Genomic DNA, 25,741 nt, shown 5'->3' on the forward strand with positions numbered 1-25,741 from the left:
AACTGTATGCGCTGGGAAATCTATGGGAACTCAAAAGGGACTGTTCACCCCCCCCATGCTGCAGGCCAATAAATGCAGAAGCCCCACATTTGGCTGCACTTTGGACACCCCAGTCTGACACCTTGAACCTTGAACACACACACACACGCGCACACACACACACACACACACACACACACAGGTGGCGGTCTAAAAGTCAAAATGAACGGACACCAAAGTGACGTAAAAGCGGGCGGGGATGTTGAGGTCAGCCTCTTTCAGCAACATGCCAGGATGCATCGCGTCTGCTTGCTGCCCCCCCCCCCCCCCTTCTCATGCGTCATGTCCCTTTTCTCCTTTAACAACACCATTATCGCTTTGTTTGCGCTTTCCGCTTGTTACTCACGTTGCCGTAGTCGATGTAGAAGACGTGGACCTTCGCCGGCGACTCCACTTTCTCCACTCGGGCTCTGTACCTGCGGGGGGGGACGAAAAAAGCGTGATGATTGATAAATGAGAAGATGAAGACAAAAAAAGGTCAGATGAGTAAATGATTCCCCGGTTATTTCCTTGAGGGGAGGGATCCGTCGGGGTGTGGAAGGCTGGTGAAAATTGCACAGAGGCCCTCCTTGCAATATTCACATGGTAGACGTGAGAGATAATCACGGCTCTTCCGCCACAAGGAAACTGGCTCGTATGTTGAGGAATAAAGTGGGTGATACTACACCAATATAACCAATATATATACTTCAGTACAATCATACTCCCAAAATTACGTACCTAATTAACTAACTTACTAATAAGTAATGCCTTATTAAAATGTATCTTAAAATTATCCTTATCAACATTGTCACAGCTAGGAGATCAGGGTTCAATTCCACCCTCGGCTATCTCTGTGTGGAGTTTGCATGTTCTCCCCGTGCATGCGTGGGTTTTCTCCGGGTACTCCGGTTTCCTCCCACATTCCAAAAACATGCTAGGTTAATTAGCGACTCCAAATTGTCCATAGGTATGAATGTGAGTGTGAATGGTTGTTTGTCTATATGTGCCCTGTGATTGGCTGGCAGGCCACCAGTCCAGGGCGTTAGGTTTACCATTCATCATCGGCAAACTTGGCTATGCAGTAGTCGCCCCGGCGTGCGACGTAGGATCCTTCCACGGGGGGCTGGGTGGCGATCTCCGCCCTCATGGTCTCCATGAGACTCTCCAGCTGGCCTCCTGCGGCGAGACGGACATTAGACACTGCAACCCAACCCAAATTATTAAATTAAATTAAATTAGGAAAGCAGGAAGTGAACAAATGTAACAGTTACCGATTGTAGAAGTACCAGATGGAGGGGTAGGATTTAATAAGCTTTGCTTCTTCCTACTCTTTTTGGACATGTGGAACTGGGAACTGATTATGGGATGCATTCAATTGTAATCTGATGCATGTTCAAATGAAATTAAAAAGTCAAACTGACTTTTAAGTTTTTTAATTAATTAAAAAAATTTAATAAAAAATATTTTTTAAGAATAAAAATATTATTAAATTCTTTTTATGAAAAATATTTTTTTAAGAATTTAAACATTTTTTATTAATGTTTTTAAATTAAAAAATCAAACTGCTCTTTATTAACAGCGGCACCATGTGGTGTATTTGACAGAAAATTTAAAACAATATGTTAATTAATTAATTTTAAAAAATTAAATAAATATTTAATTACAAATATTTTTTTAATAATTAAAATATATATTTTTTTTCATTATAAATTTGACGAAAAATTTTAAACAACGCAGTAGTCGTGCACCTTTTGCTTTAGGAATAGATCAGTTTCTTCATTTTCACCATCCATCTTTATTTTCTTCATCCCATTTCACTTCAGATAGTCGACCATTCAAACCAGCGGCCAGAATTAGACGCCACTCTTGACTTCCTGATTGCACTGACAGTATATCGTGTCACTTCAGGGTCATAAATAGCGTCCGCCTTGACCGTGAGCGCCAACGTCATTATTATAGCTCCGAGTTACGCAGTCAAAGGCCACTGACAAACCGCTCTACGGTTCACAAAGCTTTAAACAAGCTGATTTATGATCTCTCTCTCTCTGGCTCTCTGGCTCTCGTGTAGTCTTCCGTGGACTCACTGCGGCTACGTCCGAGTCACATCTCGTCACCGCGGACAATAAATCCATCACTTGGGAAGGATGCAGTTACCGCCAATTCTGCTTGCAAATCAATACCAAGTCAATATCAGAGGCAGGAGAGGCAGCCGGGAGCAAGTCATCGCATGATGGCGGATAAAACGGACATCTGGAAATAAAGCAAAGTGATAGTTTGATGACGTGGGCGACAAAAAAGGGGGCGGTGGAATCCAACAACGGACAAGGGAAAATTGTCGTCGGGAATGTCGGGCGTATGTGCTTGCAACCACGGCTTGCCGGTTATGTATGACAACCATCACATTTCATCAACACAAAAACTAATAATTCAACAAACCAACAGCATGCTCCCGGTTATATATGTGGGGGCGGGGCTTGGGAAAACACTGACAATGCTGTGAAGGCTCAATGCAGAAGAAAAGCCGACAGCTCAAGCCCAGGTTGCTTTTGATGCTACGTTTTGATATTGCGGGCCCGCAGAGGGACGCCTGGTGGCCTTTCGCTCCACACCCCAAGGCTGCACGGAAATCGACTAAAGCGTTTAAAAAGCACAGGCAGGTAAATAATCCCAACAAGGCCAACGCTCTCATTTCCCTCATGATGAATATTCTCACTCGCCGCACACACGACGGGCTCCAGATACTCCGAGAAAAAACAGAATTAAGATTTAAAGACCAGTCTGGTGGGGGCTTTCAGTGTACTGAGAGGAGGAACGGGCGGGGGTGGGGTGGGGGGACGAGTACCTGCCTGCCTGCCTGCCTGCCTGAGGGGGCTCATCATCAGTGGCCGCATCATTAGGTGATGAACAGCTGCTGTGTGTAAAAGCTGGAAGTGTGAATAATGTGGGCCGAGTGGCGCTGGGTCGGAGGGGCGCATATATAGTGTGGATGTGTGTGTCTCTCATTACGAGCCTGAACCGGCGCCAGGAAACCAGCCCTGGATGGGACGCAGCGCCGGCCCAAGCGTCACGTAGAGTAGGGTAGGGGAGGATGGGACATTTGGAATGGCGCAGAGATCATAATGAACTTAATGTTAACATAGACAACATAGACATAACAGACAACAAATAGAATAAGAATAAATTAATAGTCCAAATAAATAATCAAATTAAATAAAAATGTGATGCGAGCCAAGCTAAAGCGCATTATTACCTCTGCCAAGGCGTCTTTTTAACACTGCATTGTTTTGTTTTGTTGGTTTGTTGGTCTTTTCTATTACTAACAAAACTATTTTAAACAGATACAATAATGAAAACTCAAAATAAGGCTTGTTATTACCTCTGCCAAAATGTGTTTTTTTTTTAACACTTGATTATTTTTGTTTTGTTGGTCTTTTCCATTATTAACAAAACTATTTTAAACAGATACAATAATAAAAACACAAAATAAGGCTTGTTATTACCTCTGCCAAGGCGTGTTTTTTAACACTGGATTGTTTTGTTTTGTTGGTTTGGTGGTCCTTTCTATTAATAAAACTATTTTAAACAGATACAATAACAAAAACACAAAATAAGGCTTGTTATTACCTCTGCCAAGGCATGTTTTTTTAACACTGGATTGTTTTGTTGGTCCTTTCTATTATTAATAAAACTATTTTAAACAGATACAATAACAAAAACACAAAATAAGGATTGTTATTACCTCTGCCAAGGCATGTTTTTAACACTGGATTGTTTTGGTTTGTTGATCTTTTCTATTATTAACAAAACTATTTTAAACAGATACAATAATGAAAACTCAAAATAAGGCTTGTTATTACCTCTGCCAAAATGTGTTTTTTTAACACTTGATTATTTTTGTTTTGTTGATCTTTTCTATTATTAACAAAACTATTTTAAAAAGATACAATAATAAAAACACAAAATAAGGCTTGTTATTACCTCTGCCAAGGTGTGTTTTTTTAGTATTGGGTTATTTTGGGGGCTTGTGGACTCCCAGGGGACGGTTACACACGATAAGCCGCATAGAAAGCTTTCTAGATCTTCCACTATCTGCACCTTGCATTTCCAAAACACTTTCAGCTAGTTCCCGGGCACGCCCATATAAGGAAGCCAGGTTCAAATGTTCCTCATTGCTGAATGTAGGAACTAAAATTTATTCATTTTTACTTTGAGACATAGTCAGCTGAGAGAGTTTTGTTATTCTTCATTTTTCTCAAGCTGCTGTGCATCCCTTGTATTTAATATCTAATTGACATCAAAACCCTAGCAGCGCTTTTATCACTGATTTGTACATTTAAAATAAAAAACATATTGGAGGGGCGAGGTGGGAATTCTGTTTACTTTCCCTTTGCTTGCACAACATCACTTGGATTCATCTGCCTGGTTTTTTTTCCCAACGCGTCATGTGATCGGCGCTAAGCTGTTTTTGCAGCACAGATTGTTAACATTTATCCTCCTTAGCGGGGCCGGTCCTTCTGCTTAATTAGAAGGCAGCTTGTGTTGTTGAGTAAGTCAACCGCTGCTGCGAGTCTTTGATAAACAACTCAAGTAGCGTTCAATATGCGTGTTTGCAGCCGCACATACTTACATACACTTAATGGCTTACATTTAGCAACTTTGCGGCGTAAAAAAGCAAGCCAGGAGACGTACTTCCTTGACGCTACGCTCCGTGAGCCCGGAGTGGCCTCTGTCTTTGGAGTACGCAAGGTCACCCGGATCTATGCAGGTCCCCCTACTGACAGTAATTACATATAGCCTCCGGAGAGAGGCCAACACGGAGTGGTGGGTGGGGCGGGGGTGGTGGTTGTGGTGGTGGTGGTGTCGGAATGGCGAGATAGCCCTTTGAAGGGGGAGATAATGTGTGTGGGGAGGAAAGTGAGACAATGAGAGATAAATGAGTACATTAACAGATAAAGACCCTCAAAATGAACTGAGGATTAAGGAGCGCAATCCCTCAAAGCTTGCGGGCGATTTGGAAGGAACCATTCCAAACGTGAAATTAATCACTTATCCAGGCGGCCCATGTAAAGATAGCCATGCATGAAGAAAGCTGCACTTAGGAGTTATTAAAGGGGAATAATTAAAATGGGAAAAGAGGAAGAAGAAGCAAGGGAGGGGAAGGTGGGGGGGGGTAAGAAAAGTGCAGACTTCATACAACCCGCTGAGAGGAAACCAACATTTTTTTTCTCCCCCCCATCCCCGACGTTTGACAATCATTAGGGAAGATTAAAGTGCGCTGATACATCATGTGACCTGCACATTGACCAAGCTACAGCAACATTATTATTATTATCCTTATCAACATTATTACGCACGGCGGTCGAGTGGTTAGCGCGCAGACCTCACACAGCTAGGAGATCAGGGTTCAATTCCACCATCGGTCTACTATGTCAGAACCGTCAAGAAATGATCCGACGAAGAAGCCAAAAAAGTACCACTTCTACACGGAATTGGAGGAGAATGTTATATGTTATTACCCACTGTGTCATGTCAGATTTTGCATCATGGCTTTTTTTGTCTTATTGTCTCTTATTGGGCTGCACGGTGTGGTCGAGTGGTTAGCGCACAGACCTCACAGCTAGGAGATCAGGGTTCAATTCCACCATCGGTCTACTATGTCAGAACTGTCAAGAAATGATCCTACGAAGAAGCCAAAAAAGTACCACTTCCACACGGAATTGGAGGAGAGAATGTTATTCCCCACTGTGTCATGTCAGACTTTGCATCATGTTTTTTTTTGTCTTATTGTCTTATTAATCACTTATCCAGGCGGCCCATGTAAAGATAGCCATGCATGAAGAAAGCTGCACTTAGGAGTTATTAAAGGGGAATAATTAAAATGGGAAAAGAGGAAGAAGAAGAAGCGAGCGAGAGGGAGGGGGGGTAAAAAAAGTGCAGACTTCATACAACCCGCTGAGAGGAAACCGACATTCCCCCCCCATCCCCGACGTTTGACAATCATTAGGGAAGATTAAAGCGCACTGATTATTTCCTGGCTCTGTGAACGTCCACTGGAGTGCAAAAACAGCTGTGAGGCCTTTTCAGTCATTCTTTATCACGTCTGAGCAATGTTCCATAGGATGTAACCTCCCAAAAGACACCGGGGGCTACGGAGGGACTGATAAACTCCTGGAATACACAAGCCGAGCCATAATCTCTTATTGTCATCGTTACGGCCCAAAAAAACACTCAACACGGCCGGTTGAGAAATGAGACTAAGACTATTAAGACGACGGGAAGACAACATTTACATCATGTGACCTGCATATTGACCAGGCTACAGCAACATTATTATTATTATCCTTATCAACATTATTACGCACGGCGGTCGAGTGGTTAGCGCGCAGACCTCACAGCGAGGAGATCAGGGTTCAATTCCACCATCGGTCTACTATGTCAGAACCGTCAAGAAATGAGCCTACAAAGAAGCCAAAAAAAGTACCACTTCCACACGGAATTGGAGGAGAATGTTATTCCCCACTGTGTCATGTCAGACTTTTTTTTTGTCTTATTGTCACTTATTGGGCTGCTCGGTGGTTGAGTGGTTAGTGCTCAGACCTCACATTTAGGAGACCAGGGTTCAATTCCACCATCGGTCTACTATGTCAGAACCGTCAAGAAATGAGCCTATGAAGAAGCCAAAAAAGTACCACTTCCACACGGAATTGCAGGAGAGAATGTTATTCCCCACTGTGTCATGTCAGACTTTGCATCATGTTTTTTTTTGTCTTATTGTCTCTTATTGGGCTGCACGGTGTTCAAGTGGTTAGAGCACAGACCTCACAGCTAGGAGACCAGGGTTCAATTCCACCCTTGGCCATCTCTGTGTGGGGTTTGCATGTTCTCCCCGTGCATGCGTGGGTTTTCTCCGGGTACTCCGGTTTTCTCCCACATTCCAAAAACATGCTAGGTTAATTAGCCACTCCAAATTGTCCATAGGTATGAATGTGAGTGTGAATGGTTGTTTGTCTATATGTGCCCTGTGATTGGCTGGCCACCAGTCCAGGGTGTACCCCGCCTCTCTTGCCCGAAGACAGCTGGGATAGGCTCCAGCACCCCCGCAACCCTCGTGAGGATAAGCAGTAGAAAATGAATGAATGAATTAACTTTGTTACGCCAAAGAACTACTTTCCTGGCGTAGTGACACCTCGCCACACCGGCTAGCGACTCCTTTTGTCTTAAATAGTATTTTCCCAACAACTAGGCCGTGTTGTCTTACCCGGGACAATACGGTATTCCCAGATTCCAGACGGTCTTCACCTTATGCGGTCGCGCACAGCGCTAATTTAGACGGGTGGTTGTTATAAGTGTTGTCTTTAAGACTCCATGCTGCTTTCAGGGAGCGTTGGCAAATATGAAAAGGGGAACAGAAATGGTTGGAAGATGATGGGGGGGGTCAGTATCCACTTCCCCCGCCGCTGAACCCCCGCCCTCGGCTTACAGCGTTTGATATTAGCGCTTCTATGTTTGGCGTGTAATAATAGCAATCATTTATTCGGCACGTGTGCCCTGCGGCCGGCGACGCCAACGGCTCTACGTGGTCCTGGTGACACCTGATTTTGATCAGTATGTTAACAGCTACGGGGGGAAGGGGAAACAAAGGGGGGTTGAGGTGGTGGTGGTGGTGGGGGGGGTGGGGGGGGGTGGGGGGGGGCTAGCTACATTAGCCAGAGGCTCTGCTGCTGCTGCTACACGTCTTTGCCTACAGCTATAGATGATGATGAAAAGAAAGTGGAGCACTTGTGAGCGCCTGCTTTGGATGTTTGGCTTCCAGCATACTCGGCTTCTGATTGGCCAATTATTTCATGTCGAGCAAGTCAATTTCATGGCCTCCGAACCAGTCCTGAGGGCAAAAAACGTGAAGCAGAAAAGCACCGGGACACTCGGTCAGGCACACACAATCGAGAAAAACGCGTCTACAAGATTTTCTTCGCCGACATTTAGTGAATTATCAGCAGCATGACTGACGACAGTGCTTCTCATCTTTTTGCTAAGGAAAACCCCATCCCGTCTACAGAGAAAACTCATTTTGGTCGCTTGTAAATCCTTAAACTGGGGTCAAAAGCATTTTGAATGATGTTAGAATAAAATGTAGATAAATATAATGTTAGTTATCACTCTTATATCCATTTGCTTGGACAATAGAAAGTGTTGGAATGTTCCCGTGACCCTGATCAGAAACCCCCAGTGCCCCCCCCCCAGGTCTTGGAGGTGCCTGGATGCACCAACAGCGACCCTGCAGATGTTCATGTTAATCCTGCATGAATGTGTCAAGATAAGAACTCATAAAACAATAAAAGTAATTACTCTCACATATAAACACACACATAGACAAACAAATACAGCTCGTGCAACTGACTCCCCCCCCCTTCGAGTTGTACGACCATGTAGTCGGGACCCCCTACTACAACCCATACTAAGAGTGGAGCTGCATGTATGTTGTTTCACTCCCCTCGTTGCGAGTAACTTTGAATATTATTGTCTGTCTCTTCTGTGTTTTTACAAGTGTCACAGGAGTTTGAACCTGACATTTACTTTTTAGCCAGTCATCCCAATACATTTGACCAGCGACCCCCCAGGTCCTGGAGATGTCTGGATGCGCCAACAGCAACCCTGCAGATGTTCATGTTAATCCTGCAAGAATGTGCCAAGATAAGAACTCATAAAACAATAAAAGTAATTACTCTCACATAGACACACACATAGACAAACAAATAAGACTCGTGCAACTGCCCCCCCCCCTTAGAGTTGCACGACCATGTAGTCGGGACCCCCGAAAAGAGAATAAAAAGAGAGGAGTGTGAACTTCACTCTCCTCGTTGCGAGTAACTTTGATTATTATTGTCTGTCTCTTCTGTATTTAAGTGTTTTTATACTTTTTTTTTTTACACTTTTTACACTTTTAAGTGTCACAGGAGTTTGAACCTGACAAATGACCAACATATCCTTCTGGCGTGTGCTTCAGCACGCCATGAAGCTAGCGACTATTAACGGTGCGTTCATTGGCATTGTTAGTTTTCTCGTTCCGCGAAGTGACAGGAGATGATTGATTCCCGTCATTCCGTGGTAATGAGAGAAGAGATGTCTGTCGTTAAAAAAAAAAAGTGCTATTTTCTCACAGGTGGTCAGCGCTACGCCACATCAATGTTTTATTCTACCCCAAATGTCACATCTGACACCTTTTGTAAGCCCGCCCAGCCCCACGGAACGACAAGAGTGGCGTTCATACATAATTGAACAAAGTGCGACAACTGTACCTGTCTCCACGTCCTGGGTGTAGAAGTGCAGCGTGTCGGTGATCTCCGTCACGTAAACCGGCTTGTATTTGGCCACGCGCTCCTTCTCCTCCGACACGTGCACCACCTCCTCCTTGGGCTTATCTTCGTAGTTGGCCCACACCTGGAACACAACGCAGTAATCATGCACACTGATGCAGTACACGGCTGTGACCAGCGGAGGCGCTGACTGTCGTCTACGATAGTGTGTCATGTATTACATTTTCACTCCAGGATGCCACGATGCATAGTCCGATACCGTGGACACTTTTTTCAAGCGGACAAAGTCATGGACTTTTATTGTGAAAGGACATGATATCTCTATTCAACATCATTAGTATTCTTTTAATGGTGTGTTTATTTATACGTATATGTCCTTTTAGGTCACGCTGCTTTTGTGCCTTGAAACTAAGAATCGGACGATATATCGGGCCGATATTTGCGTTATATATATATATATCACTATATTGACAGTTACTATGGTACCCATTATGTCATTGGATGGTCATATCACCTCGTACTTGAGTACATTATTTTAAAAAACAAGAAAAAAAAACAAAAGAAACCCAAAAACAAACAATAAAACCCTTAAATGGTATTATGGAAAGCAGGAAGTGAACAAATATAATCTGATGCATGTTCAAATGAAATAAAACCATTACCATTACTTCGGCACGTGACAAATAAATAAATAAATACAAAAATAAAATAAATAAATAAATACCAATTAATAAAATTCATTTAAAAAAATAAATAAATTATATTAGGAAAGCAGGAAGTGAACAAATGTAACAGTTACTGATTGTAAAAGTACCAGTTGGAGGGGTAGGATTTAATAAGCTTTGCTTCTTCCTACTCCTTTTGGACATGTGGAACTGTGAACTGATTATGGGATGCATTCAATTGTAATCTGATGCATGTTCAAATGAAATTAAACCATTACCATTAAATGTGTGTTTAAGAAAACTGAATCCTACTGTGTTCAGTGTTTACATTTCAATAAATATTTGTTTAACCTCGAGACCTGTAATATTTGTTATCATTGTCATTTTTTTATATAAATTCGGCCCAAGCAAAATCAGCCATCGGATAAGGGTGATGGGAAAAAATCGGTATCGGCATCTGCCCGAAAAAAAAACCATATCGGTCGATCCCTACTTGAAACATTAAAAAGACAAGGAAAACCGGTTGGAAAAAAACACCATGAATGGACTATGAATCAGTCAGCCATCAAAGAGACGGGAGCCTGAATCCCAAACGTAAACAGTAGCTCGGAGTCTCGAACGGCGATTAGCGGCCCTAATTTGATGCACCTCAAGTGCCTTGTGGAGGATTTATTGATCAGAGCGCATCACGGGGGTTGCTTAAAAGGTAGTCTCGGCTCGAGGATTGAAGTTTAGGGTTAAGCTTGCCAAGGAACGCCATATGATTTAGGATGAAAAGCAGCAAATAAGAAAGATGAGTGTGTGTGTGAAAGCAGGTCCATCCTCCCCCTGTGCCGCATATCATGGTTACTTCTTTTGGCTCCCCAGGAGGAAAGGGAGGGCAGGAGGCTCATTAGGAAGAAGTGCTTCGCCGGGGGCCACATATCAACCAACACAGATGCCAGCCAGTGTGTGTGTGTGTGTGTGTGTGTGTTTATAGAGACAATGATGCTTGTTAAGACAGAATGCAGGCTGTGTGTACTCATCTTTTTAAGAGTGGCAATACTGTGAAGCACAGACAACACAAAAAGGTGACGGGGAAACAAAACATGGTGTTGTCGTCTCTTCCTTTTAAAAGGTTAAAAAAAAAAAAAACTCCTACTTTAGCGTCCTCTGATAATGACACTCCAGTCTGATTTTGTTGTGCAATATTATTTAGAGCAAAAAAAGAAATAAAAAACAAGCAACACGTGAACCGCCGAACCCGCAAGACGAGAAGAAGAAAGATTATCATAATCTTTCCGCTAACGAGGGACGGGGGTCATGCCACCCAATTACAATCAATTATTCATTCCACAATTGCAGTAAAAAAAAAAAAAGCAAAGGAACGGAGGATGGCGGAATGAGCAGGTGAGGGAGGTCGAGCGGGGTTAATGAAGACGGAAAATGCAGTCACACTTGGTAAACTCGGGGATCAACAATGAGGATTTTCTTTGGAAGACAACAAACACACAATATATTTATATGTGTATACACACACACACACACACATATATATATATATATATATATCATCCATGAGCACTGGCAACCATGAATTGAAATAAGAGACTAAATAAAACTAAAATAGGCAATACAGTGGTCAAGTGGTTAGTGCGCAGACCTCACAGCTAGGAGACCCGACTTCAATCCCACCCTCGGCCATCTCTGTGTGGGTTTTCTCCGGGTACTCCGGTTTCCTCCCACATTCCAAAAACATGCTAGGTTAATTAGCGACTCCAAATTGTCCATAGGTATGAATGTGAGTGTGAATGGTTGTTTGTCTATATGTGCCCTGGGATTGGCTGGCGACCAGTCCAGGGTGTACCCCGCGCACCCCCTCCCAACCGTTGTGAGAAAAAAGAGGTAGAAAATGAATTAATGAATGACTAAATAAAATAAAAGATGCTCTTTTTTAATTGAATGTAGGGCAAGATGAGCTGCATGCAGAATACACAACGTCAACGTTTAGTCAATGGAGCGGTCATGGGACCAATGCAACCGCAACAGAGAGCTTATTGCATTCATTCATTCATTATCTACCGCTTATCCACACGAGGGTCACAAGGGGGTGCTGGAGCCTATCCCAGCTGTCTTCGGGCGAGAGGCGGGGTACATTGGCCAGCCAATCACAGGGCACATATAGACAAACAACCATTCACACTCACATTCATACCTATGGACAATTTGGAGTCGGCAATTATAACCTAGCATGTTTTTGGAATGTGGGAGGAAACCGGAGTACCCGGAGAAAACCCACGCATGCACGGGGAGAACATGCAAACTCCACACAGAGATGGCCGAGGGTGACATTGAACTTGGGTCTCCTAGCTGTGAGGTCTGCGGGCTAACCACTCGACCACCGTGCCACCCTGATCTTATTGCAGTCTACACAAAAACACCCACTGTAACTAACCGACAATCGCACGTCTGTACAATTGTACAAAAGAACATGGCTGCCATCAAGCACCGAGCGTCAATACTGAGCTCGCCATGACTTTGCATGCTGACCTTGCCGCTAAAGCAGCTATTGAGGAAACCAACGCGCTGCTACATTCGATTTCAGAGGTTGTCATAATAACTTTATACTCGACACACACAAGGGAAAAGGAAGCAGTTGCATCTGTTGGCTTTTATCGCATTCCCGCTGTTGGAAAATGCGATAAAGTCGTGGAAAGAAGGTGCAAGATTAGCGCATCCTCAGCAGCAGAAAGATGATTAAGCGACAGAGCGAGACGTTTGCAAGATGGAGGGGAATAATCCCCCCCCCCGCCGTGCAAAGATGGAACGCCATCACATCACGGCGCTGGACCGGCTTGTCGTGGCTGTGTTTTTGTGTTATTCGGGAAGTTGTGAAGGTCAAGTGAAGTTAAGTCGTGTGGCTCCATTAGTACGACTTCTTATCCCCGACGCCCCCCCCCCCCCCCTCCCAATATGTCCGTCTTTCTGTGTGCGTCTCTGGCTCGTTGTCTGAGTGGCTGCTGGGTGGCTTCAGCATCTGGCTGCACTTGCAGAGCAGCAGTCACATACCTGCATTCAAGTGGAACAAACTGGATGGTTGGATGCTCACGGAAGGTCATCAGCCTTGGGCACTGTGTGTGTATATGTGTGTGTGTGTATGTGCACGAGTGCAAGAGATGAAGTATTACAGCAGTGTTTCTAATGGCGCACTCACAACACAAGTACATTTTCATCTGACTGTAATCACCACTCAAGTGTTTTTTGGCCGTCGACGTGCGGCCGACATACAGCTCTCACTGTCAGATCCGTTCATAAAAACGCCTTTCCACTTCTCGTCATTGTGGCGATACACATTTTAAACCAACGACTCAACACTGAACATGTTTCGCCGCAATGTTCTTCTGTTAAGCGTAATTGAAGCTCAAGTAAACAATTACAAAGAGCATAAAATAACCTGATGTCAAATGTTGCTTTCATATGATTCAAACGTGGTGAACATCGAACATGGCTCACAGCAAGCGGACATCAAACAAGTTCACCACAAACATCAACCATGAGCAACATGAACATGTTTACCGCAAACGGAGCATAATCCACACGAACATCGAACATGGTTCACCAAGAACATCGAACATCCAGCCACAAATATTTTATTTGTTAACCAAAATTAAACCCTTACACAAAAGACACCTTTTGGATGCTTTTTCATTCAAATGTGATGAACATCAAACATGGCTCACAGCAAGCAAAACATCAAACAAGTTCACCACAAACATCAACCATGAGCAACATGAACATGTTTACCGCAAACGGAGCATTATCAACACAAACATCGAACATGGTTCACCAAGAACATCGAACATCCCGCCACAAATATTTTATTTGTTAACCGAAATTAAAACCTTACACACTTTTTCATTCAAATGTGAAATTCACCCAATGAACATCGAACATGGTTCACCAAGAACATCGAACATCCCACCACAAATATTTAATTTGTTAACCAAAATTATAACCTTACACACTTTTTCATTCAAATGTGATGAACATTGTTCACCACCAACAAACATCGAACACAACATTTATATAATTTGGATATTTATTTTGTTCAAATGTTTCGCTTGTATTGTTCAAATGTGAAGATACTTCACCCAATGAACATCAAACATGGTTCACCACTAACATGATTCACAACGAACGTCGAACACCCCGCCACAAATATTTAATTTGTTAACCAAAATTAAACTCTAAGCCAAAAAAAACCACCTTTTGGATGCTTTTTCATTCAAATGTGATGAACATCGAACATGGCTCACAGCAAGCAGACATCAAACAAGTTCACCACAAACATCAACCATGAGGAGAGGAAAACGGAGCATAATCAAAACGAACATCGAACATGGTTCACCAAGAACATCGAAAATCCTGCCACAAATATTTAATTTGTTAACCAAAACTAAACCCTTGCACACTTTTTCATTCAAATGTGAAATTCACCCAATGAACATCAAACATGGTTCACCAAGAACATCGAACATGGTTCACCGCTAACATGATTCACCACAAACATCGAACATCCCACCACAAATATTTGATTTGTTAACCAAAATTAAACTCTTACGCAAAAGAACACCTCCTTTTCATTCAAATGTGATGAACATTGTTCACTGCGATCATCAACTTGTTTGCATCAAGCATGGTTCACCACCAACAAACATCGAACACAACATTTATATAATTTGGATATTTATTTTGTTCAAATGTTTAGCTTGTATTGTACAAATGTGAAGATACTTCACCCAATGAACATCAAACATGGTTCACCAAGAACATCGAACATGGTTCACCACTAACATGATTCACCACAAACATCGAACATCCCAACACAAATATTTAATTTGTTAACCAAAATTCAACCCTTGGACAAAAAAAAACACCTTTTGGATGCTTTTTCATTCAAATGTGATGAACATCGAACATGGCTCACAGCAAGCGGACATCAAACAAGTTCACCACAAACATCAACCATGAGCAACATGAACATGTTTACCGCAAACGCAGCATAATCAACACAAACATTGAACATGCTTCACCAAGAACATCGAACATCCCGCCATTTGTTAACCAAAATTAAACTCTAACACAAAAGAACACCTCCTTTTCATTCAAATGTGATGAACATTGTTCACCGCGATCATCAACGAACTCGTTCGCATCAAGCATGGTTCACCGCCAGCAAACATCGAACACAACATTCATGTAATTTGGATAATTATATTGTTCAAATGTGAAGATCGTTCACCAAATGAACATCAAACATGGTTCACCGAGAACATCGAACACATTCATTGCAAACAACCATGTTTACCGCAAATATTTCTGTACATTTATTGAGCGTACTTAAAGCAAAACCAAAGTATTACATGAAGAACATAACATAAAGTCTGCTAGGTCTCCAAAGGGGCCATCATCTCCCGAACCAACAATTTCCTTGATAGGAGAGATTGAAGGTAGAGCTTGGCGATGGACCAAAAACTCATATCCTGATATATTTCATTTGAATATCGATGTACCATATACAGTTACTCATAATATTTTTTCCCACAAAGTGAGTTTAGACAAAAGTCAAAGCCAAATATACATGCAAAGTGGTATTAAAATGTAAACAATCATAATAATATACAATAAAATAGTATATTACCTTTAAATAAATCGTGCAATGACGCGGTACTCGCGGTCGTCTCTCTGCAGCCGGGTTAGCACGCTTAGCTATTCCATCTAAACATGGTTGATACAGTCTGTGTACTATTTTCTTTTTCGCTGTTAACTCCCGCTATGCAGCCTCTCCTCCTCCGTATCTAAGTATGATCGCCCTGCGTAGCAAAGGGGTGCTCAAAACTAACAACGGACAATGAACATTGGAGCAAGACGCGAGCTACAAACGTGACAAGATGAACATCCATAGCTGCGCACTTTAAGGCTAATTTAGAAAATAACGATATATCGATATAAACAATAAGCTTGTTTTTGATATCGATCTGAAAGGAAATATCGATATTTTGAATATCCCTAATTGAAAGCATTATGATACAGGCGAGCAATGGCGGGTGAATACCCCACCACAGATGGGGGACAGAACGCCAGACGGAGAGCGCCGCTTTGAACGTCGAAGAAGGACGCCATCTTTACTTGTAGCGTTTTAGCATAAACAAACGTGATCAAAAAGCAGCAGGTTTCTTCTGAAGGATGACGTGTCAAAGAGAACCTTGTTCAAAAGTTCAATTGAAGCAGGTTTTTTTCCCCCTACATGAAATTAATCATAACAGAAAGTTATGATTAATCATGCGACTCAGAATAGAGCGCGCCTCCTAAAAGAACACGGCGTCTTCACACGCTGCGTAAACACAATGAATCAGTGGAAAACACGTCCTCTGAAGACGCACCTCAGCGTGGGACGCCATCATCCTGCTGTCATGCTACGTCGACGTAACGCGTTCAGAGCGACAGAGAAGTAAGCGCCAATGTTCTTTCATTAGCCAATCACGCTTTGAGGACAATTGAAATCAATAAGAGCATGTTATTCATAAGAATGCCCTTTGTAAATCAATTTAGACCCTATTATATCACTAATGAATCCTCCTCGGAGAGAATGCTTCATTAACTCAGTGGAGGACACTTTCTTCTTTCCGTGTCTTCCCCTGTCTCCACTCATTTGTTTTTTTTTTGGAACATTAAACGCTCTAAAATGCAGCAAAGAGTAAGATGAAACATTTACTGTTAGCGTTTATATGAAGGAGGTTTTGCAAGAAACATCTCGTTTGGAGGAACCAATGCTTGTTTCCACTGTCAAGTCACAAAGAGGACCAAAAATCACCCTGATGTTGTCTGAGGAATACATTTTTTATGTTAACCAGAACACACACTAACCAGGGCGGATGCTAACCAAGATTCCACTCTATATTTGTAGAGTTATTTCCTGTCATTTATTGTTCTGTTAAAGTTTCAACAAGCCGTGTTTACAGAAGTCGAGCAACTTAACAGTCTGAGGAATACATTTTCGATGTTAACCGGAACACACACTAACCAGGGTGGATGCTAACCAAGGTTCCACTCTATATATGTAGAGTTATTTCCTGTCATTTATTGTTCTGTTAAACAAAGTTTCAACGAGCCGTGTTTACAGAAGTCGAGCAACGTAACAGTCTGATGTTGTCTGAGGAATACATTTACTATGTTAACCGGAACACGCACTAACCAAGGCGGATGCTAACCAAGGTTCCACTCTATATTTGTAGAGTTATTTCCTGTCATTTATTGTTCTGTTAAACAAAGTTTCAACGAGCCGTGTTTACAGAAGTCGAGCAACGTAACAGTCTGATGTTGTCTGAGGAATACATTTACTATGTTAACCAGAACACACACTAACCAGGGTGGATGCTAACCAAGGTTCCACTCTATATATGTAGAGTTATTTCCTGTCATTTACTGTTCTGTTAAAGTTTCAACGAGCCGTGTTTACAGAAGTCGAGCAACGTAACAGTCTGATGTTGTCTGAGGAATACATTTACTATGTTAACCGGAACACGCACTAACCAAGGCGGATGCTAACCAAGGTTCCACTCTATATTTGTAGAGTTATTTCCTGTCATTTATTGTTCTGTTAAAGTTTCAACGAGCCGTGTTTACAGAAGTCGAGCAACTTAACAGTCTGATGTTGTCTGTGGAATACATTTTCTATGTTAACCGGAAGTAACACTAACTGGGGGGGATGCTAACCAAGGTTCCACTCTATATTTGTAAAGTTATTTCCTGTCATTTATTGTTCTGTTAAAGTTTCAACGAGCCGTGTTTACAGAAGTCGAGCAACTTAACAGTCTGATGTTGTCTGTGGAATACATTTTCTATGTTAACCGGAAGTAACACTAACTGGGGGTATGCTAACCAAGGTTCCACTCTATATTTGTAAAATTGTTTCCTGTCATTTAGTGTTCTGTTAAAGTATCAACGAGCCGTGTTTACAGAAGTCGAGCAACTTAACAGTCTGATGTTGTCTGTGGAATATATTTTCAATCTTAACCAGAACACACACTAACCGGGGCGGATGCTAACCAAGGTTCCACTCTATATTTGTAGAGTTATTTCCTGTCATTTTCCTGTCTATTGTTCTGTTAAACAAAGTTTCAGATGTAGCTGAAAATGGTCATTAATCCTGATTAACTTGTTTTTTTTCCCTGATTACGGAGTCGCCAAAGCGGACTTATAATGAAAAATTGTAATAATTTCATTAATCATTCTGTACAAAATAAGAATAGCGGCAAAGGCATGGTTAACTTTGTGAAAATGTGGCCCTCGGAACAGTTTCATAGTCGAGGACGTCCGTCATAGCGGTGCAATGACAACATTCCGAGCGAAAGGACAAAGCAAATGCAAGCATCCATGCCTAAAACACCCGCCCCCAAGGTTAAGCAGGGTTGTCGATGGTACATTAACCCACAACGTCTCACCTTGTCATGCCGACTTGAGCTCAAAGGGGCGGGGGTGGAGGGGTGTGGGGGGGGGGGCTTGAGGAAAACTGATTTACTCCATCCTCGTTGCCTGGCTCGTATTCCGATACACAAGGCAATAAATGCACACAACACATATATGAGCGGCCTTGGGGACAATGGGGGCCCAGGTTGGGCGGATTGGGGACTAATGCAACAGGACCGCCGCCGAGCCTGCAAGGCCGTACATACATGCAAACACGGTAACAAAACATGTCAGCCACACAACGGCTGCAGTACTTGACAGGCTGTAAAAATGGAAGTCACGCATCGCCAGTGTATCGTGTTAGCGGGAGGCAATTGGTTGAACAATTGGGCGGCTGCCTCGCCGTTATATGACTTTACATTATAGCGTTGAAGCCGAGGACTGTTTAAGGGGGGAGTGGAACTTAGCCAGCGTGACCATGCTTGCAGGGAGACATTTTCAGGTATTTTAGTCTACAGCCTTTTGATTTTTTACACTATGTCTTGCAAAAGGGGCTGCACAGGGGATGAGTGGTTAGCGCGCAGACCTCACAGCTAGGAGACCCGAGTTCTATTCCACCCTCGGGCATCTCTGTGTGGAGTTTACATGTTCTCCCCATGTATGCATGGTTTTCTACAGGGACTCCGGTTTCCTTCCCCATTCCAAAAACATGCTGGTGGTTAGCGAGTGGTTAGCGTGCAGACCTCACAGCTAGGAGACCCGAGTTCAATCCCACCCTCGTCCATCTCTGCGTGGAGTTTGCATGTTCTAGTAAGGACAAATGAAGACCGCTAAACCAACCAAAATTTCAAGTACCAAAAAATGTCTTTATGTGGTATTGTGTCTTATGTACTGTATTACTTATGTATGGTATGTAATGTAAGCTAATGTAGTCAAGAGGATAAGGTCTTCCATAGCTGTGAGGTTCACACCATGATATACTTGACCAACCCCCCCCTGAGGACAGCAATTTAAGAAAACTCCGATAGGAGCCCACTTCCACCTCATGGCGACCCTTCAGGGCAGAGCAAGAAGGCGGTGGACGCCATGATAGGATAAGCCTCACGGTTGCGGTTTCCTCGCAGATAAATGATGCATTAAAGCGGCATCGGTGGACGGTGGTCATAAAGCAGCAGAAGAGATCCTACCCTGGCTTCACATCACAGCTGGCAGATGTTTGCACCATCAAAAGAGAGGAGGATGCTCAACATGCCGCTTACACGATTAATATTGCCCCCCCCCTCCCCACGCAGGAATACAAACCAAATTGAGGAGCTTGGGAAGAACCTCTGGTGATCATTGCCACAAAATGGCCACAAACTGATCCACTTCTGTGTCTGTAATGTGGGCTTTTTTTATATTATTAGGAAAAGCTACCTGGCTGCTGGAATGTGTGTGTGTGTTAAGGGGGGGTATGTCGTTACCATGGAAACAGGGCATGCTGGTGCATATGTAACTGGAGCAAAGTTACACCTGTGATCTTGAAGAAGGGCGCCGCTATGCAAAACCAGAGCACACAAAACCCTGAAGGTGATCAGCAACAACGTATGGAGACAAGTGGGACAGTTCGAGGTCATCAAGCGCCGAGTGAGATTCACCAAACAAAAGCTGCGTGGGGGGGGGGGCACCGAATGGCCAATTACAGAGCAGGCTGCCCCAAGCGCCGAGGACTCGCGATATGGACACTGGATCTTCAGACGGGACATGAAAGTCTCTTTCTCGCCTCAAATCAGCGTTGTGGATTTGTCGGCCTGTGTGGGTCATACAGAACCCAGCCATATTTGACGCACTGCAATCCGCAATCATCATCAGGAAACTCCAAACGGAGATACAACCCCAGATCTTCCAGAACCCCTGACTGTGGGGCCAACGTGCCAACCACGAGGCCACCAACCACGAGGCCACCATATACACAGGCCACCCTGGGGCCACCATGTACGCAAGCCACCCCGGGGGCCCGCATATACGCAGGCCACCCCGGGGGCCCGCATATACGCAGGCCACCCCGGGGGCCCGCATATACCCAGGCCACCCCGGGGGCCCGCATATACCCAGGCCACCCCGGGGGCCCGCATATACCCAGGCCACCCCGGGGGCCCGCATATACCCAGGCCACCCCGGGGCCCCCATATACGCAGGCCATCCTGGGGCCCCCATATACGCAGGCCACCCCGGGGCCCCCATATACGCAGGACACCCCGGGGCCCCCATATACGCAGGACACCCCGGGGCCCCCATATACGCAGGACACCCAGGGGCCCCCATATACGCAGGCCACCTGGGGCCCTCATATACGCAGGCCACCCTGGGACCCCCATATACGCAGGCCATCCTGGGGCCACTATATACATGGGCCACCATATACGCAGGCCACCCCGGGGCCCCCATATACGCAAGCCACCCCGGGGCCCCCATATACGCAGGCCACCGTGGGGCCACCATATTACCCAGGCCACCCTGCGGCCCCACACGCACAGGCCACCCTGCGGCCCCACACGCACTGGCCACCCTGCGGCCACACACGCACAGGCCACCCAGGGGCCCCCATATACACAAGGCCACCCTGGGGCCCCACATGCACAGGCCACTCTGGGGCCCCACACACAGGCCACCCTCTGGCCCCATAAGGAGATTCCCATCATAAAAGTACATCAGTACATCAGCATTATATCAGTGCACAGCAAAATTTACCGCAATTATGCTGCACTTCATTTCTTTCTTTCTTTCATTTCAGCATAATCTCCGGGTGTACATGGCGTTCCCGAGGGGAATAGCTGCTTTTTGTTTACAAGTCGACTCGATCTGTTCTTGATTGCTGCAACTATTTGCTCAGCTTGATTGCGGTTTGTATTTCCGATCCACCGAATGACGTCCTTGTATCTGCCTTACAAAAACCCATGCCAAGTAGAGCGAAGCCCACCTGGGCTCGAACTGACTGCAGCCGCGAACCTCGGCATCCACTCCTCCACACCCACACCCATCCATTGTCAAAGATCGAGAAAAGGACCCACGTAGAGAATCAGCCAGTGATTAAAGCAGGGAGACTACCTTGGCGTTACAGTGTGTAAGTATGCAATTTAAGGGCCATAAATCAACTTTTTAATTAACAGGGTGCTCTCTCCCAGGTTGCTGCCGTGTTGCCATGACGACTGACTGACTTTTTTTTTTCCCTTTCCAGGGCACCGTTGTCTGGCTCGCTTCGCTCTCAAGAAGGACGCCTGATCATTTTTCTGCCTGATCACACCTTCCATTGGGGAGGCGAGGCTAAGACAGTTAGGGGACCGGGGGGCGGCCTAAAGGTTAACAAGGATGTCACATGACTGTACAGGGGGGAACAACCGGTACGACCAAACCCCCGACATGTGAGGTAACTTCAATTTTTTAACAAATGGGAGGGCAGACGGGTAGGAGAGTAAAGCAAAGGCAGAGATGATGAGGGTGGGTTTATGTAACCGTCGCTCCCCAAGGCATGAGGGCGGGAGGAAGAGAGAGACTCTGTAAAAATGCACCAACACACACAAAACGAGCAGAGTGTTCTCTTTTCTGTGGACCTCCAGTGTTTTCAGCAGCCCATCCAGCCAGGAGCCGGAACAAAGTGAAAGTAGACTGACCTAAATATAAAGGACATTTGAGGGGAGTAAAAAAAAAAATAAAAAAAAATCAAACATGCACCCTTCCTCTCTTGAATTGTGGTTGCAAGTGTTATTCCACGTAGGAACAAGGACACGTCTCTATTCGGAGATGCTTGACTCACACAAGGTCACAACAAGGTCACGGCATGACCATCCTTCAGGTGAAATAAAACAACTTCCCTCAATTAGAGCTTTAATTCGTGTTCGCAAATATTCATTGCATTCACATCAGAGTTCGGAGAGCATGTGAGATGGGGGGTGGGGGGCAATGATTGAGGATGGGAAGAGGGAAATTTGAAAGAAGGAGGTTATGGTTGGATTTTTGACAGGCATTTTGGAAGTAGGTATGCAAAAAAGTAGTCAAGGATCCCCTGCAAAATACACACATATACATGGACCCAAATATTCCAATTCCATTCGGTTTATTTGCGGAAATAAGCTAACCTTTGTATACACCTTATACCAAAAAAAAAAGTGCCAATTCGAATGAATATATAATCGGATTCCCAGGGGTGGAATATTCCTTTCGGGTTTCCATGTGTCGACAAGCTAGCAGGCTGCTAAAGACCTGCGTCATATACCTTCCTGTGTATTCCCGCTTAGACTCAGTCAGTGACTTAGTTGTTAACTACCCGGGTCATTGAGGGGGTCAAGAAGTAAATGCGCTAATTTTGGACATGTGGAAAATCAAATAACATAAAAATAAAAAAGTAAAAAAAAAACAAAAAACTTAAATTATATTAGGAAAGCAGGAAGTGAACAAATGTAACAGTTACTGATTGTAAAAGTACCAGATGGAGGGGTAGGATTTAATAAGCTTTGCTTCTTCCTACTCCTTTTGGACATGTGGAAAATCAAATAACATAAAAATAAAAAATAAAAATAAAATAAAGTTAAAAAAAAAAACTTAAATTATACTAGGAAAGCAGGAAGTGAACAAATGTAACGGTTAGTGATTGTAAAAGTACCAGATGGAGGTAGGACTTAATAAGCTTTGCTTCTTTCTACTCCTTTTGGACATGTGGAAAATCAAATAACATAAACATTTTTTAAAAAATAAAATAAAGTTTAAAAAAAACTTAAATTATATTAGGAAAGCAGGAAGTGAACAAATTTAACAGTTAGTGATTGTAAAAGTACCAGATGGAGGGGTAGGATTTAATAAGCTTTGCTTCTTCCTACTCCTTTTGGACATGTGGAAAATCAAATAACATAAAAATAAAAAAGTAAAAAAAAAACAAACTTAAATTGTATTAGGAAAGCAGGAAGTGAACAAATGTAACAGTTACTGATTGTAAAAGTACCAGATGGAGGGGTAGGATTTAATAAGCTTTGCTTCTTCCTACTCCTTTTGGACATGTGGAAAATCAAATAACATAAAAATAAAAAATAAAAATAAAATAAAGTTTAAAAAAACTTTAATTATACTAGGAAAGCAGGAAGTGAACAAATGTAACAGTTAGTGATTGTAAAAGTACCAGATGGAGGTAGGACTTAATAAGCTTTGCTTCTTTCTACTCCTTTTGGACATGTGGAAAATCAAATAACAAACATTTAAAAAAAAAATAAAATAAAGTTTAAAAAAAACTTAAATTATATTAGGAAAGCAGGAAGTGAACAAATTTAACAGTTAGTGATTGTAAAAGTACCAGATGGAGGGGTAGGATTTAATAAGCTTTGCTTCTTCCTACTCCTTTTGGACATGTGGAAAATCAAATAACATAAAAAAATAAATAAAATAAAGTTTAAAAAAAAACTTAAATTATACTAGGAAAACAGGAAGTGAACAAATGTAACAGTTACTGATTGTAAAAGTACCAGATGGAGGGGTAGGATTTAGTAAGCTTTGCTTCTTCCAACTCCTTTTGGACATGTGGAACTGTGAACTGATGATGGGATGCATTCAATTGTAATCTGATGCATGTTCAAATGAAATAAAACCATTACCATTGTTTATTTTTTTAATATTGTGTATTTTGTACTGCTTAACTGTTTCTGTACTCTGTAATTTCCCCACTGAGGGACGAATAAAGGCTTATATCTTATCTTATATGATGGCGGCCACCTGCAACGTAAAGTGCGTGTGATCCTCGTTGCGGCGTCTTTGCGGCTGGATGCGCTTTGGCAGATGACTCGGTCCAAGTCAGCGTGTAATTCCGCAACTTGTGTACATGCATAATTCAGCCAGCACAAAAAGGTACGGGGGGCGGCGGCGCCTGGGCAGGTTTCATATCCCCTTGATCACCGTGCCACGCCAATGCGCACTCGCACGTACGTTTGTATTCGCTGAATTTGCAGCACTTTCAAGACGGGGGGGGGACGAGTTGGAAAAAGTGGATAAATATGTGGAGAGCAGCGAGAGAGGGGGGGGCTGAGGGTGCAAATTTACACACACACACACACACATCAGCGGCTCCACTGATCTGCTTCTCTGTCTTTCTGTCACCGCCTCAGGGCGCCCGGAGTCCGGCCCCGCTGTCTACATGGGGAGCGGCGGCCCCCAGAGAGAGTATGTGCATGTATTTGTATTTTTTTTCCCTCCCCCCGACTGGCTTTGAGTAAGCAGGGAAGAGACAGCCGGAGTGTCTGCAAGACTTTTGCGAGCGTACTAAAAGTCATATTATGTCATCTTAGCCTGATGAAAAAGCCGCCGTCAGCTTTTGGTGTGGTCTTGTTTGTGTGTTCAGAAGTGAGACGTGAAGACAGGTAATACACAAAAACGACACAAACACACACACACACACACACACACACAAAATGCGGAATTGCGGGGATTCTGCATGAACCGTCCTTTCCATCCTTTTTTTTCCATCCACCGAGGTCTTATACGGGTCGCCTCGCTCATTGTGGCCACCCTGCAGGCAATAATGTCCTCTCATTGTGCCGATCCCACCCGTGCTCTCACACTGGCTCGCTATAAAAAAAAAAGCCCTGCGACCTCCATCTTGCTTGTGATTTGACACAATAGCAACCAGGCCAAACAGGCCAACTGCTACCATTGCCAGCATAAGGACGCATTATTCACTTAGTGTGTACTCACATGAGACCATTCCATTGGAACTAGGCTAGACTTTTTGGGGGGGGGGTAGTGCGAGTACACCCTTACATGGCTCTGAAGCCACCTTCCCAGACTAGTGGAAATAGCAACTCGCATTTTTTTGCGTGACACCGACTGCAGAGCGTTATTGCCATAACAAAAAGGAACGAGGAGAGCGGGACAAAAAAAAGGCCGAGATTGTGCAACCCTGAAAGCGTTCCGATTGGCCCCCCGGGGGGTGCAAGACGAATACACGAAGCGCTGGTATTAATAGAAAAGAAAAGAACACAAACAAGACATCCATGGGTACTTTGTGGGGAAAAAATTGTCCACGCCACCTGCCAGGTAAAAGACGCACAAAGTGGAAACAATCCTTTGTGCTAGCAAAAAGACGCACAAGGCTATTAGCGCCGCTAAAAGGATCAATTATATCTCGATTCCTGCACAGCGTGTTCTCTGCTAAGGGATGTGATGACTCCTGTGAAGAAGGTGTGGAACAAAAAAATTAAAGTGGCAGACCCCCCCCCCCCCCCAAAAAAAAACCTGGAGTATCCAATTGGCTGTCCGTCAAGACCATCTTCAACT

At 43.7% G+C, this 25,741-nt stretch overlaps 1 protein-coding gene across 1 annotated transcript in view; it reads right to left on the reverse strand.

Annotated features, from left to right (window-relative positions):
- The window catches only part of snd1 (staphylococcal nuclease and tudor domain containing 1), a 144,138-nt gene that overhangs the window by 23,150 nt on the left and 95,247 nt on the right, over positions 1-25,741 (reverse strand). The window contains exons 18-20 of the mRNA XM_058078020.2: positions 9,318-9,459; positions 1,074-1,197; positions 386-455 (exon numbers count right to left, since the gene is read on the reverse strand). Coding sequence (XP_057934003.2) covers positions 386-455; positions 1,074-1,197; positions 9,318-9,459 — 336 coding nt within the window. The remainder of the gene's footprint in view (positions 1-385; positions 456-1,073; positions 1,198-9,317; positions 9,460-25,741) is intronic.

The sequence above is a fragment of the Doryrhamphus excisus genome, linkage group LG2 (genome assembly GCF_037039965.1).
Source record: "Doryrhamphus excisus strain RoL-2023G ecotype Guam linkage group LG2, RoL_Dexc_Guam_v1.1, whole genome shotgun sequence".
NCBI lineage: Eukaryota > Metazoa > Chordata > Actinopteri > Syngnathiformes > Syngnathidae > Doryrhamphus > Doryrhamphus excisus.